The sequence below is a fragment of the Myotis myotis genome, unplaced genomic scaffold, assembly GCF_014108235.1.
Source record: "Myotis myotis isolate mMyoMyo1 unplaced genomic scaffold, mMyoMyo1.p scaffold_m19_p_3, whole genome shotgun sequence".
Taxonomy (NCBI): domain Eukaryota; kingdom Metazoa; phylum Chordata; class Mammalia; order Chiroptera; family Vespertilionidae; genus Myotis; species Myotis myotis.
In genome coordinates, this window is record NW_023416335.1 from 99,036,901 (window position 1) to 99,054,449 (window position 17,549).

Genomic DNA, 17,549 nt, shown 5'->3' on the forward strand with positions numbered 1-17,549 from the left:
TCAACCTTTCTTTCCAGCTAAAACAGAATATTAAATACACATCTTAAAACTAATTCATAGATTCTTCAATATCCTAATACTTAATACTTAGAAAGCTTTTAGAACTGACACATGAAGAAGTATTTTATTTATACCTTCATTGTTTTTTATGTTAAAACTAGAGGCCTGGTGCACAAAATTCATGCACTGGGGTGGGGGGGGGATGTCCCTCAGCCCAGCCTGCACCCTCTGCAATCCGGGATCTTTCTCACAATCCGGGACTTCTGGCTCCTAACTATTCACCTGCCTGCCTGCCAGGCTGATCACCCCCTAACCGCTCCCCTGACAGCCTGATCACCCCCAACTGCCCTCCCCTGTCAGACTGATCACTCCCAACTGCCCTTCCCTGCAGGCCTGATCACCCCCAACTGCCCTCCCCTGCAGGCCTGGTCACCCCGAACTGCCCTCACCTGCCTGCCATCTTCTGACAACATGGGGGCAACCATCTTGTGATGACGTGGGTGCGGCCATCTTGTGATGATGAGAGGGCGTTAGGGTCAATTTGCATATTACCTCTTTATTATATAGGATTGTTACTTTTCACTGAGCTACTTACAACTAATTTTATTAGGAATAATCCTGAGATAATGATAACAATAACAGCCAAAAGTTGACATGCACTTGTGATATGTCATGCATTGTGCCTACGAATCTTAGATTTTTTTATTTTATCCTCAGAATTCCATGCTGAAGTACTTGCATGGTTATATGTGTTGCATTTCCCTTCATTTGTTATCTATTATTTCTCTACAATAGGTAAGTAGACTATACAAAAAGTTTTTTTCAAGCCTAGTGATAACTTTTCCTTGAGATGCCCTCCACCTTTTCTAAGTGCCACAGACTTCAGTCCTATGTGGGACCAACATACCTGTGGATGTGTAATAAACTTGGCTTTTTAAAATGTAACTTTAGCTCAAAGTTTATCTTTCTTCATAATATAATGAATTGTGTGTATTTGCCATATGGAAAACTATAAAATAAAATATACTCAGCAATAGCCAGCAAAATATAAGTCTTAACACTTCATCTTATTAAGGCTTCATTACTTCAGGTTCTGATCCTTAAGAATGTATGTGGAAATTGTGTAGTGATTAGCTGCAGTTCACCTGATTATGAAAGGCCACATTAAGCAAACTTAGTGTATATAAAATTGCAAATAGGAAATTTAATTTATCTAAGAGAACAAAATTTTCACACATTTTGGAAACACAAATTATCAAATTAAAAGCATTCTTATCTATAAGAACAACCCAAAACATAGGTACTATATAAAGAACTCAATATGAATTTGAAAGATTTGTTGGTTTTACACTCCATTTTTATTTTATTTTGACTTTTTATTATAAAAATTTTCAAACATAAAGAAAAGTACCAAGAATGACCAATTTTATCCAATACTTAGATGTCAAATTATTAACATTTTAGCTTTTATTTTTTGCTGAAGTATTTTAAGTTTGGTTAAAGGTATCATACTTTATGAGTAAATACTTTAATATGAAAAATAAACATTTTCCTACATATACAAAGTACCATCATCACACCTAACAAAATTTAATATTATCTAACTCTGTGCCCCATAACAAAGTTTTCATAATTATACCTATATATTTATAAAAATTATAAATTTTTCAAGCCAGACTAAGCCCAGGACTACACATTATATTTGATTTTTATTTCTCTTAAGTGTCTTTTAAGCTAGGATAGCTCCCAGCCACCTGCACCCCATCTTTTTTCATGATATTGATTTATTGAAGAGTCTGTGCCAGTTATGCTATAGAATATCTACCTTCTTGATTTGTCTTTTCTTCCTCATGTTGTCATTTGACTTGTTTTAACTAGTAAAATTGTGATAGATGATGATTTGAATGTCAGTGAAGATTGATAAAACAGGAATTTACATTTGGAAATATATGGTTTTTATTGTTTGCTAGCTAAAATGTAAAGTTACTATAATTGATTAAAATTTATAAAAGTTAAAATGTTCACATTTGAAAGATATCTCTGGGTCATATAACTGAAAAAGCCATCTAAAATTCTATACATGAGATAAACAAAATTCTTTATCAAACAGTAAAAAGAGGTTAGAAAAGACTAAAAATCTCTATTATTCTCACTCCTCAGAAGCAACTATTATAGTTTAATGTATATTCTTCAAAACTTTTCTCTGAATATTTAAGCAAAAATATATTATATAATCAGGGCGGGGCAAAAGGAGGTTTATAGTTGTTCACATGGAAAATAATACAATAAATACTAGTAATACAAGAATGAACTCTGTGTTTTACGTACTCACGACTGTAAACCTACTTTTGCCCCACCCTGTATACTATAAATATATAAATAAATATGTAAATACATATACTAAACATACTAAGTAAATTTATTAAACAACTGCTTAATTAAGTAAAAATATATTACTTCAATGCCAAAGGATTTTTAGAGAAACATTGATAATGCTATACGATGTTGTTTTTGCAAATGTCTTTTCAATCCTAGTACTAGTAATGATAATGTAATATCCTACAAAACCATTGAGGTTACCTTTGTAAAGACTAACTCAGATCTTATGTCTCTCTTGCTTAAAACCACTTGGTCATTTTCTACTGCACTTACCATAACATCTATTTCATCACCATGGTCGGCAAAGCCATATGATTAGCCTCTACCTATTTTCTCACCATGTGTCCTAAACTCTTTCTCTCATCTACTATGCTTTAGTCACACTATCTTCCTTTCTGTTCCTGTTCCGTGAATGTGTCAGTCAAGCCCCTTTTAGAACCTTTGTATTAGCTCTTTCTCTGTCTTGAATTCTCTCATTCCTGAAGTTCTCTAGGTTGGTTCTTTCTGGTCATTCACATCTCTGCTTGCAGTGGTTCTCAACCTTCCTAATGCCGCGACCCTTTAATACCATTCCTCATGTTGTGGTGACCCCCAACCATAAAATTATTTTCGTTGCTACTTCATAACTGTAATTTTGCTACTGTTATGAATTGTAATGTAAATGTCTGATATGCAGGATGTATTTTCATTGTTCGCGACCCACAGGTTGAGAACCGCTGGCTTAGAGCTTCTTTTTTGAGAGATGCTTTCCCTATCACCAAGTTGCTGCTATTCAATTATTGCTTTAATTGTCAGTACAGTACTTATATTGGTATTTTCTTATTTACCAAATTGTTGTGAATTGTTTATTCACACACACACACACACACATACACACACACACACACACCCTTATTTATCTTATTCTAGGGCAGGGGTCCTCAAACTACGGCACGCAGGCCACATGCAAATACAAATATTGTATTTGTTCCCGTTTTGGTTTTTTTACTTCAAAATAAGATACGTGCAGTGTGCATAGGAATTTGTTCATAGTTTTTTTTTTTTTTAAACTATAGTCCGGCCCTCCAACGGTCTGAGGGGCAGTGAACTGGCCCCCTATTTAAAAAGTTTGAGGACCCCTGTTCTAGGGTCTAGAGTAATTTCTGACATATACTTATTGAATGAATTTATCTTGGAATTTTTTCAAGCCAGTCTTTTTTTTTTTTTTAAATATATTTTATTGATTTTTTACAGAGAGGAAGGGATAGAAATAGAGAGTTAGAAATATCGATGAGAGAGAAACATCTATCAGCTGCCTCCTGCACACCTCCTATTGGGGATGTGCCCGCAACCAAGGTACATGCCCTTGACCGGAATCGAACCTGGGACCCTTGAGTCCACAGGCTGACGCTCTATCCACTGAGCCAAACCGGTCAGGGCTCAAGCCAGTCTTTTATATTGAAAAAGCCATACAGCAGTGTGACTATAATGTCATTTATTTAACTAGTTCCTTATTGGCTATTTAGACTACTTTTAGACTTTATTTGTTTGTTTTTGCTATTTGAAGAAATGCTGTGAGAAATATCCTTGTAACTGATTGGTTTCATTAATTCAAAGTGGACTTACTGGATCAAAAACAAGTGCACATTGAAAAAATATTACCAATTTTCCCCACAAGAAATTTATACTACCTATATTCCTACCAACAGTATTACTGGTATGACATATATGTTCTGCTACACCCTGGCGACACTGATTATTATGAAACTTAATAATTATTGATAATCTAATGAATAAAAATAGTTGTTTGACATTTTAAGAATTGCTATTGTACTTCTGACTTTGGTTACAAGTAACAGAAAGTAAACTAAAACTGAATTTTTTTTAAATATAAAGTTTTGTGTGTGTGTGTGTGGGGGGGGGGTGGGTTGTTTTTTGTTAATCCTCCCCCAAGGATATTTTTGCATTGATTTAGAGAGAGTGGAAGGGAGGGGGTGAGAAAGAGAGAGAAACATCAATGTGAGAGACATATGGATTGGTTGCCTCCCACAAGCACCACCATACTCACCCAACCAAGGCCGAGAATCAAACCTGCAACCCAGGTTCATGCCCTTGACTGGGAATCGAACCCATGACCCTCCCTTGCATGGCCTAATGCTCTCATCTGAGTCAAACTGGCCAGGGTAAAATATAATGTTTTTGTTGGTCTTTGTAACTGAGAAATCCAAAGGTGGGTCAAGTTCAGGAAAACTGGATTTAAGAATTCACCAGGATGACAGGATGCTGGTATTTTTCCTCACTGGCTTCATTCTCACACAGGCTTCCCTATGTTATCCCATTGATGCCTTTGTAGCCCCACTAGAAAGAGAGAATGCTTCTTTCCCAGGTAGTTTTAGCAACGCTTCACTGGAATAAGTTGAGTCATGTGCCCATTTCTGTATCAATCTTGGTAGCCATATGATAAAATAAGCTTATTGATAGATCTGGTTCACATGCCCACCAAGAGGATCAGGTAATGGATTCAGCCCACCTGAATGAACCAGGTAGACCAAGTGTGGGAAAGGAGTGGTTCATGAAGGAAGAAGGAATAATGTATGCCAAACAGGAAAAGAATAGATACCCATTACATTGTATGAGCTGGTGCTATTTTTCCTAAAAATATTGGAAATTTGCATCTGTTAATTGCCTGTTCTTATTTGCTCCTCTGCTTAATTAGATTGTTCATTAGTTTCTTATTGATTTCTAAAAGCTCATTTTTAAAAAAACTAGCCCTTTAACATATGTGCTATAAATATTTTTCACTTTGTTATTTTTCTTTTGATTTTGCCTAAAAATTTTGTCTAAAATTTTCATATGGGAATTTAAAATATCATATGTATAATCAGGCCAATAAGTCTTCATTTGTTCAGCATTTATTATGCACCTAAAAAGCCAGCTACTGTATCAGGTGCTGAGATTACAGAGATGAATAAAACATTGGACATTCCATTGAAGGGCAAATGAACTATATAAAAAAATGTTATACATTTGCCTAATTATGTATGACTTCCCAGATGAAATTTGAGCTGCTTCCAGAAGAATGAGTTGAAATTCTTTGGTCAGATAGAAAGAGAGGCAGAGAATATACTCGAGCACAGTGGCATCTGTAAGTATGATTTCTATATCATCATAGCTGAAAAAATTTTAAGAATGACATGCCCTAACCAGTTTGGCTCAGTGGATAGAGCATCAGCCTACGGACTGAAAGGTCACAGGTTCGATTCCGGCCAAGGGCATGTACCTTGGTTGTGGGCACATCCCCAGTAGGAGGTGTGCAAGAGGCAGCTGATCGATGTTTCTCTCTCATCGATGTTTCTAACTCTCTATCCCTCTCTCTTTCTCTCTGTAAAAAATCAATAAAATATATTTTTAAAAAAATGACAATATGTAGCTCAGGATGGAAAAAACAAAAAAGGCAAGAATCCTTAAAGCCTGTTAGAAGGATTCCCAAGGCCTTGGTTATTACAATAAAAGATAAGATAACTTACATATGTTAGAAACTCAGTTGTGTTAAGAGTATTGAGATAACTGCCCAGCTGGTGTGGCTCAGTGGTTGAGCATAAACCCATAAACCAGGAGGTCCTGGGTTCCATTCCCTGTCAGGGCACATGCTCCAATTGCAGGCTGGATCCCCAGTAGGGGGCATGCAGGAGGCAGCCGATTGATGATGTTTCTCTCTCATGGATGCTTCTATCTCTCTATCCCTCTCCCTTCCTTTCTCTAAAATCAATAAAAATATATATTTAAAATAAATAAAATAGTTTTGAGATAACTAAAAGTAACACTTAGAAGTCAAACAAATCAATCAACTGTATCCAGATTCAAGTTATATCTAGCGCAAAGCTGCAGCTGGTTCTGTAAAAGGGATACTCTGATTAGCAAAGTGATCTTGATTTGACATTTCTGTTCTTCAATGTACTCATCTATAATGTAAGGGAGTTGAGACAGTAGTCTTGTAAGATTCATTCCATTACTATGGACCTGATAAGGAATTAAGTACACAGTTATAGAAGAAAAAATGACATTAAGGATAGAATTTCACATTTAGCAATAAAACGCATTGTAGTTTTGTTGAAAGAGAGGAGACACAAGTACCTGTTTCCTCATCTGCCGGGGGCCGGTCCATCCTTGCTGTTTCAAGGGACCTGGCATATATGGCATACTGTTCTTAATATGTTTGCTCACCTTCTTGGCACTATGTGTTTTAACCAAGGTCACCTCTCTGAGAAAGGTTGTTTCCCCAGGTAGGGATTTTCCCCTGAAGTTAGGGAGGGAATAAAACCCCTTAACTAAGTGCCAGGCGGGTAATTAATCACTTTAACTACGAACAATCATGCTTAAGCTACATAATCTTTACTCCCTGGAATGGAGATAAGAAACGCCCTAACCTTTGGAATAGAGATTGATAGGATTGGAATCAACTGGTATACATACAGATGTAACAAGACAACAGGCACAGAACCTAGACACAGAACCTACACAGAACCTAGAGACAGAAGAACTTCGCTGGAGAGAACATGGCAAAAGATCCTGGACAGAAACTGGCAACAGAACCTCGAGACAGAACCTAGCGAGAGAACATGGCAAAAGATCCTGGACAGAAGCTGGCCACAGAACCTAGAGACAGAACCTGGCTACAGAACCTGGATAGAACATGGCAAGAGAACCTGACTAGAACCTGGTGACTGAACCTGGCTGGAGAACCTGGACAGAACCTGGCTACAGAACCTGGCTGGAGAACCTGGAGAACCTGGCTGGAGAACCTAGCAAGAGAACATGGACACAGAACCTGGCTGGAGATCCTAACCAGAACTTCGCTGGAGATCCTGACCAGAACTTGGCTAGAGATCCTGGCTAGGCTGCTGCCAGGAGCTGGTCCATGCTTGCTGTTTCAAGGGACCTGGCATATATGGCATACTGTTCTTAATATGTTTGCTCACCTTCTTGGCACTATGTGTTTTAACCAAGGTCTCTGAGAAAGGTTGTTTCCCCAGGTAGGGATTTTCCCCTGAAGTTAGGGAGGGAATAAAACCTCTTAACTAAGTGCCAGGCGGGTAATTAATCACTTTACGAACAATCATGCTTAAGCTACATAATCTTTACTCCCTGGAATGGAGATAAGAAACGCCCTAACCTTTGGAATAGAGATTGATAGGATTGGAATCAACTGGTATAAATATAGATGTAACAAGACAGAACTTAGAAGACAGAACCTACACAGAACCTAGAGACAGAAGAACTTCGCTGGAGAGAACATGGCAAAAGATCCTGGACAGAAACTGGCAACAGAACCTAGAGACAGAACCTAGCAAGAGAACATGACAAAAGATCCTGGACAGAACCTGGCTACAGAACTTGGCTGGAGAAACTAGACGGAACCTGGCTGAAGAACCTAGAGACAGAACCTGGCTACAGAACCTGGATAGAACATGGCAAGAGAACCTGACTAGAACCTGGTGACTGAACCTGGCTGGAGAACCTAGCAAGGGAACATGGCTACAGAACCTGGCTGGAGAACCTACAGAACCTGGCAATAGAACCAGGCAAGAGAACCCAACCATGCTGATCAACTGAACGCTGCCTCCGTGTCATTCCTTCTTCGCCGACTCCGTCCACACCTTTGGGGACCCCTGGACCTGCTGGGGTGGGACCCCAGCACTCATCATGAAATTAGGTTCATAATGAATGCCTTACCCACCTCAGAGACTTGTGAAAATCAATTTAGAAATGGATGTGAAAACAATAGCAAATGCAATTCTATAGTACCATTAGCAGTTGCATAAGCAATAGTGAACTCTCAACATTATGTATATATCCAAGTAGAATCCTACTACTATGAAGATCATGAGCATTTTCAAGATTTTTTTTGATATACAAGAGTTCAGTGTTAGAATTAATATTACTTTAATTGGATCTCTGATGTCTCCTTGCAAACCTTTTTTTTATTCTTAAAAATTATATTTTAATGGCATTGACCATGCCTCTAATCAATCTAAAATTGTTGTTCATTTATTTATTCAAATCAATCTAGCTCTACACTTAGACTTTTATATTCTCTAAGTCCTTTCAATACTTCATATAGTACCATTTACCCAATAAATATTTTAACTTAGTCATTTTTCTTGCTCATTTTTGTGTATCTTATATGTGTCCCATGAAAATGACTTGATAAAACGTGTAAGGTTTTATAATATAGAAACATATTGAAAGATTAAAATACAGAAATGGAAAGAAAATAATAAAATGAAATCAAAACGTTAACCCTCATAAATACAGGGTGTCTCAAGAAAATGTATACACACTTTAACAGCTGAAACTTCAATTTTGAAAATGAAATTTATTTTAATAAACACTGCCTTTATAATTATTCAGTGTGTGTGTATGTATTTCTTAAGGATTATAACCAGAATTTTTCAAACTACATTCCAAGCAACACTAGTCCTTTTGCATGTTAACAGTTATGAAGTAAAAAAGAAAGATAAGGTTTTAAGATAGGTAGGTAGGTAGTTAGACAGACACAGGAGTGAACAAAATTAAATAATCAGATTACAGTATTTCTCAGAGCCTTTAATAATGTTAATCTCCATGAGCATCTGTCAGGATTTTTGTTCCATATAATAAAATCACAGCATTGTCTCAAAGTTTTTTTGTGGCACTTAAAGCTAAGATAGATTTATCTCTATTACATTCAAAAAGAAGGAATTGAGTAATAAAATCCTAAATATCATTTCTTCAATAAATTCAATAGTGTTTTATGTGGATATGGTAATATTACATATATAATGTTCTACTAATTTTATATTGAAAATAGTGCTTTAGCAAGCTACGTAGACTTTATAACAGTTTTAGAAATTGAATTAAAATAATAAAGTGTTAAAGAGATAGACATGCTATTTTTAATTTTTGCATTGTTACTTGCATTATTTTTTATCTTTTACAGTATCAATTTATAGCATATAAACTCACAAGGACAAAATAATAATAAATCTAGTAGCAGATCTAAACTTTCAATTAAACCTTTTCATATAGAACACCTAAAAAGCATAGAGGTGACTGGGTCTAGATGCCTCCTGTTTGAGAGAAAAGGAAACTGGTAATTATGATAAAAATTGAAAAGGGTTGCAAAATAAATTTATATATTTCATTTAGAGTAGTTTTAGTTTTCACAAGAATTCTTGCCTTATTCAGTTTCTAAATACAAATGTGTGTACTCAAATTTTAAAAGTATAAACTTACAACCTTATAAATGTATACATAGGTAAAGCGGTAGGTAGGTAGATGCTAGATAGATAGATAGATAGATAGATAGACAGATAGATAGGTCTATATGGATTCTATAAGAAAATAAGTTACTTGTGATGAATTCTCATTTCCCAAACAGACATTTTGAAGCATTTTTCTTTGGAATGATTTATTATTTCTTGATTATCAGAAGCAAAATAATAAGTAAAAACCAAATCATTTACATTTTGTTTTTTAAGTTCATTTTTAAACACATTAGATAAAAAATGCAAAATTAGAAATTTATTTTAAGCAATTATTAATGAAGGCATATACAGACTGTAATACTCTGCAGCTATTATCTACAAAGTATTATTGTATAAAACACTCCAATAAGAGACTTTGATGAGACTTCAGTAAAATAAAAAGCATAATTTTTACTTTATACCTTTTCAAGTAGTTGAGGAGAAGGCTTGAAAAGATTAGAGTAAGGACCATGTTCCTTTTCCAAGAATTTCTTGTGAGGTCTGGTGGAACAAACAATGTCAGATAAGGTCAATCCTTAAAGGACTGTGCAGACATGTTATTTCTATGAAAAGTCTGTTAGCATATTCAAGACAGAAGAAAGTATTAACCATATTAAATGCTTTGAAAAATATAATATTAAGTTAAAGGAAACAGATATCTGCTCACCTAAGAAAGAATAAAATATGTAGGCCATTTTAAATGTATTTAAATGTTTAGTATTTCTATTGCTAAATTATAACAGAACGCACATTATTCCACTATAGAAATTACTTTTTAATGAAAAAAGTAATTATATATTTGTTTTAAATATTATTAATATTTTATGTAACATTTAATGAAATTGCATTGCCTTTGTACATCTGAATAAAAAGATTTGAAGGGTACCAATGAGATTTAGCACAATAAAGTTCGATCTTTAGAACATTTAAAAACTACATTTAAACCAAAGTTTTTAAAAGTAAATTATTAAATTGTTTTATCTTTTAAGTCCTAATTAAATTAAAGAAAAATGAACATAATTTACAGATAATTTTAACATTCAGAATAAAAATCCTTGCTAAGAGTTATTACAGAAATCCTAAGAGATTCTAACTGCTGACAACATTGTTTTGTTTGGATTATTTCCCAAAGACCAAAAGAAAAAGCTTACAAACAATTTATAAATGAATATTTCTCTCTTGTGTAGCATTATTTGTCCCATTGAGACACTAATTTTCTACTACTTCTCTTGTTAAAATTAAGCCTTCAGGGGAACTGCATAATTAACTAGTAATATTAAATTTTGAAATAAAGGATTTATACATTATACCTAGTATTTATCTATTGTTTTCTCTATAAACATTTATTTTTAGAGTATGCAACCTGAAATAAAATAATGTAGCAATTAAATATCATAGGAGTGGACTCCATATCCCATTAAACTAAAATTAGACAAAAACTTAAGTTAAGGCAGTTTGCTATTTGAAATCATGAGGACTCTATGCTAGAAATTCTTAATGATTAGGTATGCTAAGAAATTTGAGACAGTGATCTAATAAAAACATGTTTTGTTGAAAGAAAATTATATATTGTATCCTGAGAATTTTACTGTGTGCTCCACTATAAGTATTAACATCATAATCAGTAGTGCCATGGTACTGATAGAAAAGGTTTCAGTCACCCTGGCTGGTTTGGCTCAGTGGATGGAGCGTTGGCCTGCAGACTGAAGGGTCCCAGATTCAATTCCAGTCAAGGGCATATGTCCGGGTGCGGCTGGATCCCTGGTGGGGGCGTGCAGGAGGCAGCCAATCAATGATTCTCTCTCATCATTGATATTTCTATCTCCCTTCTCCCTTCTTCTCTCTGAAATTATATATATATATATATATATATATATATATATATATATATATATATATATATATATATATATATATATATATATATAATTTTTTTTTTAAACCCCACAAACAACAGAAAAGGTCTTAGTGGCCTTACCAAAATGCTTTCCAGGGAATCTGAACTGTCTGAATTATTTCCAACAGTCTTAAGTTTGCAGTTTAAGTTAATAAAAAAGATACATGCTTCTTCTGTATAACAGAATGGGGCTAGCATTCCAACAAGGTTTCTATATAGGTGATATTGTCTCTCACACTCTGGGTGACAGGCTAAGACAAAGTTTTCTCTAACATGGTGAACTGCATAACTTTCTCATTGGATTTCCTATGATCAAGCTAACTCATTGTAGCTTTTAAGTAGGCAGGTAAATATCTTTTGGAGTATTTTTAGCAAGTGTAATGATTTATAATTAATATCAAAATTAAATTTGGTGCCATGACCTGTTTGGCTCATTGTTTAAAGCATTGGCCCAAGGACCAAAGGGTCTTGGGTTTGATTACCAGTTAAGGGTTGCAGGTTTGATCCCCAGCTCTGGTCAGGAGCATGATTTCAAATAGCAAATTGTCTCTTTCACCTCAATGTCTCTCTTTTTTTCTCCTCCTCCCTTCCACTCTCTCTAAAAATCAATGGAAAAAATATCCTCGAGGGAGGATTAAAAAAATTACAGTTGGTAAAAATATAATATAAAATCATTTATTTTTGCTCTATGATTAAAATAAATTAACATACTTTCAGGGCAAAGATATATAGAATGTTTAATATGACTGTATTAAACAAAATGCTTCTTTTTATCTTTTTATAGCCAATTGGTGCTTTGAACCCAAAGAGAGCTGTGTTTTATGCAGAGCGTTATGAGACATGGGAAGATGATCAAAGCCCACCCTACCATTATAATACACATTATTCAACAGCAACATCTACCTTATCCTGGCTTGTTCGAATTGTGAGTATCTTCATTACATTACAACTTGCCTCTAATTCCTCAAAGGTTTTCATGTAAGTCAATTGAATAAAAATCAAATATATTAGTTTTTTGTTTTAAACAAAGATTAGAGACCAATGAAATGAGGAATCCCAGACTCTAGCAAAACCTGAAGCCCCCCCTTTTTTTTTTAATGAAGTGTCTCATTTGCAAAATTGGGTTAAGAAGATACATAATTATGAAGCAGTTATAAAGGGATCAAACTTCTGGAGTGCATCTTTAATACCCACTGTTTCCTTTCTCACTGATTGTCACAAACTGACACTCTTCCTTCTTGGGCAACTTTTAAAAACAGTTTTTAAATCTTTTGACAACTTTGTTTTGTTTTTACTTTCTCTTTCTTCTAAGATTTAAATATATTCAAGTCTTTTTTATGTAATTAATTGATTGTCTCCTTTCAAGCCCCCTCTACAAGACCATAAACACCATTTCCAAAAATGGATTCCTCATCTCCCTGACAAACCTGATGTGGTTCCTGCTGTATTTTTTATCTAAATAAATGGCACCCAGTTATCCAATTTAGATATTTTCCCCTGTTTTAGCATTCCCTTATATCCAATCAGATATCACAACAGATAGGATCTACCAACTAAATATCCCTGCAATCTATCTTTTCTATTAACTCTGGCATTTCCTTAGTGCAGGTTCCCATTATTTTTCATCTAGGTTATTGCAAAAACTCTTAACCAATCTCTTTGTCTTTAGTATTGCCTTCTTCAGTCTAGTCTAGGTAAGAGCAGTTACTGGAATCAGATGATCTGATTTTTTTTTTTTTTTTTTTACCATAAGTAACTGAGGAGTATTCTAATCAAATCTCTAAATCAATGCAATCAATAGTTTCTTTCTCCTTACCAAAATATACTTCAGACCACTTTGTTGCATGAAGCTGATTTGCTATAGAAACACATGCTAAAGCAGTATACATGAAAACGTGCATATATGGCAGTGCATCTCCTATTTTCAAAGATTTTTTTGGCCCTCAGCCTAAATGACAGCTTTAATTTGGCGGTCTTCCTCAAGCATTCTCTACATATTGAGGAGAAATTGAGCTTACTACAAATACATGATATGACTATGTTTTTAGTAACTTGTAAGTCACTGATAAGTGATATACCACAAACAATTTCTGTTAAAAAAATTTTGTTGGAATTATGAATCCATTTAATTGAACACAAGTTTTTTATTTTTCATAATCCTAAACCAGCATAAGAAGTTTAAGAAGTTTAGATTAACTAGTTTATAAGAAAACAAACCCAAATCTTATTTAAAAAAAATAAACTCTAATTATAAACTAAAGGAAAACACAAGACTCTTTTTATAGATCAAAGTTGGTTGTCTAAATTGTTAGAAAAATTCAGCTTAATTATGTGAACTTGTGTTTTTTTTACATTAATATTTCAGAGCTAGCAGTTTCTTAAGAAATATTTTTTTTACTCTAGCACTTCTTAAGTATAAGAAGTTCTATTTCTTTATTTTCTGGGGAATATTAGATTTATGTCAATGCCTTTTACCACTATAAATCAATCAGAACAGAACACCTTTAGCTTATGGGTTATAATAATTTATTAATAATCTCCACACATAGGAAAATACTTCACACACACAGAAGAAGTAAAGGCTTTTCTGAATTACAGACACAAATATATAGAGATAAATTATGGTTCCTATACTGCACTTTCAGCCACATGTTAAAACTAAACACAGAAGCACAAAAATTTGCCAGTCAAGATCTTCAAGAGCTGGTGTCCTTTATAGTGGACATAAAATATGTTCTTATTTAATGTAGGCTCTCAAATAGGCAAACAAGAAAACAAAATGACTAATAAATTAAATTCTCTGACCACCAGGTGGTCAGGCCATAAAACCAAACTCAAACATTACTGCCATTAGTGGGAAATGACTTATTAAATGTGTATGTTGTAAATGTTATAACAAAATATCAGCAAAGGATGTTAAAAAAATAGAGAAAAAGCTAACGTTCTGTTTGCTGTTTAGGATTCACTCTGGAAGCCAAGGAAAAACATAGTTGGGCTTAAGGAGCCCATGAGATATAATTTCTAAGCTGCACAGTCTATTTGACTTCATCGAGGTAGTGCATGTATAACTTGAAGAGGGAATTCCAAAACTGTTAGAGAAGGAAATTTTTAGAAAGCATGTAAACCATAGATATTCAACCTGAGAGGCTTTTTCATATCACCTCCTGTCCCTTCAAGGACATTTATTGCTATACTGAACCACTTGCCATGGGGGTAGTAAGACACTGCTCTCAGGTATTTTGGGGATTAAAAAAAAGTCAGGAACCATTTGTGAAAAAAACATTATCAAGGAGGGTGTTCTGAGAAATAAATAAGAATATATATTAATATGTATATTAAATATTAAAATACCCTATATATGATAGTACTTTGAAATACATAAAGCGAAATTCAGTGTTTTTGTGTAATCAAATTAGTATGAAGTTAGATTTATAAGACTTGTGTGATTCCATAAAGGTACTTATTATCCACAGCTTGATTTCAGTTTATACTCTTTTATTCCTGATAAACTAAACACTTTCTCAAATAAAAAATCATAATTTAACATAATGGAATACAAATTTGAATTCGTGCAAGGGTATGGCAGAAATGCTATGCACATGTATATTCTATACATGCCCTTTTAGTACTACCCATAGTTGTGCTAAAGAGAGAAATGTAATGCAAACCACTATGTAATTTAAAATTTCTAGTAGCCACATTTAAGAGTAAAAAGAAACAGGTTATATTAATTTTAATAGATATATTTGTTAGCCCAATATATCCAAAGTGTTAAAATGTCATAATTTCAATATTTAACCAATAAAAAATTATTAATGAGATATTTTACTTCTTTTGTGAAGTCTTTGAAATCCATAATTTATTTTATATTCATAGTTCAGTTCTAAATAGCTGTATTTCAAGTACTCAGTAGTTACATGTGGCTGGTGGCTACAGTAGTGGACAGTACAGATCTGTAGGATTGCTTTTATGGGGACGCATTTATCCAACACAACCTGTGTTGTGCTGTTATAAATAGAAGTATCATGGTCTAAGCTTACCAAGTCTTTAACCTAATGGCCCAAGGAATTGTGATTTCCTCACTCCAATCTTAATAGTTTATGAAGTAGAAAATTCATTAAAATTCATGTTACAAAAAATTTTTCCTTAAAAACAAAATACAGGTTAAAGTATCTGCAATACCTTTACCTTTCAATCATTTTAGGCCCAAAGTAATTAAAGTCATTGTTAGTTTCAGTCAGTATATTTAGTATGATGATGATAATAATTTAAAATCCTAATTAACTTCATAACACATTACTTTAAATTAAAAATATTATAGACAAACTATCAGAGAAGTCACTTGTCTAAATTCATGACTCTGGAAGACTCCTTTTCTTGCTAGCACCATTGGGAAAATGATGAATAAACTATTTTCGCAGAGTTTGGAGTGTCTTGATATTAAGTAGTAAAAAAGGACACCTTTTACTTAGAATGTTTTCACTTTATATCTTACCGTGAACATATAGTGTATATAGAAATTATTAAATTTTATTCTCTGACCTTAATAATCAATGTACCTTCTGAATTCAATATATTCAATCAGTCTATTCAAAACTCATTTGTCAAACATTTAATCATAATTTTTAAGAAATTACATAGATTTTGCAATGAGAGTTAACTTATAAATCAATTATTTAAAATTTGGGATTTCCTTTGTAAATTGTAGGTTGCTTTGAAAACTTACCCAAGAGTCTGTTTAAACCATAATATATTTTTTCATTTTTTAATAAATATGTTTTTATTGATTTTAGAGAGAGAGGTTGAGAGAGAGAGAGATAGAAACATCAATGAGAAAGAAACATCAACATCCATCAGCTGTCTCCTGCACTCCCCCTACTAGGATCCAACCTACAACCCGGGCATGTGCCTGACAGGGAATCAAACCTTGACCTCCTGATTCATGAGTCAATGCGCAACCACTGCGCAACACCAGATGAGCATAAATCATATTATATTTTTAAAAATATATATTTCTAGTGAAAAAATAATAGAAACACTTTTGCAAATGCTGTAATTAAAAACAAAAGATAATGCTACTGAGTTAAATACTGTTATGTTTATCTTGAATACTGATACTAAGTACATTGCATGTTTATTTAGAGAAAGATGAGGAATTCTTAATCAAGAGCATGGTGTATAGGTTAATTAATAGGATTTAGAGATTCTGAGATACTTCTGGGTTCTTTCCAAAGTGATGTGAGAAAATAAACTTCCGAAGTTAAATAAAGCAGAGTGGAAATAATGGTTCCTCCATTTCCCAGAATGTGATCTTGAACTTTCTCAAACATAAAACAAGAATAATTATTCCTACTCTTAAGGATAATAGTGAGAATTGAGTTAACTGAGATACTATAGTGCCAAGCACAGAAAGGTGCTCAGTAACTCTTAGTTCCCTTCCTTTTAGTATTTATTATGCTTCATACCAATTCAAAATATACATCTTTTTGCCCTAACCAGTTTGTCTCAGTGGATAGAGCATCAGCCTCCGGACTGAAGGGTCCCAGGTTCAATTCAGATCAAGAGCACATACCTTGGTTGCAGGCTCCATCCCCTACCCTGATCAGGGCATGTGTGGGAGGCAACCAATCAATGCATCTTTCTCACATTGATGTTTCTCTCTCTCTGTCTCTCCTCCTCCCTTCCACTCTCTCTAAAAGTCAATGGAAAAATATCCTGGGGTGAGGAATAAAAAAAATGTAGATATAGATATATACATATTTTCTTTGATATAGTTATATCCCAAACTTTACCTATTACCCATAAATGGGCTTTGTTTAAAATAAAATGAAGTGAAGGAAAGAAGAACAAGGAGAGAGGGACTTAAGAAAAGATTCTTATGAGATGAGTAAGCAAAAATCTAAGTGAAACAAATAAACAATTGGCTAAAGAGAAGAGGAGCAGGGAACAGAGTAAAATTGCTCAGGATGGAATTATGGTCTGTAACCATTGAAAGGCAGGAAAGTTGT

General features: G+C 34.0%; 1 protein-coding gene across 6 annotated transcripts in view; it reads left to right on the plus strand.

Annotated features, from left to right (window-relative positions):
• NBEA (neurobeachin) overlaps positions 1-17,549 on the plus strand; it is a 1,002,985-nt gene that overhangs the window by 865,854 nt on the left and 119,582 nt on the right. For all 6 annotated transcript variants that reach the window (XM_036298874.1, XM_036298876.1, XM_036298877.1 and 3 more), the window contains one exon: positions 12,326-12,466. In XM_036298874.1, coding sequence (XP_036154767.1) covers positions 12,326-12,466 — 141 coding nt within the window. The remainder of the gene's footprint in view (positions 1-12,325; positions 12,467-17,549) is intronic.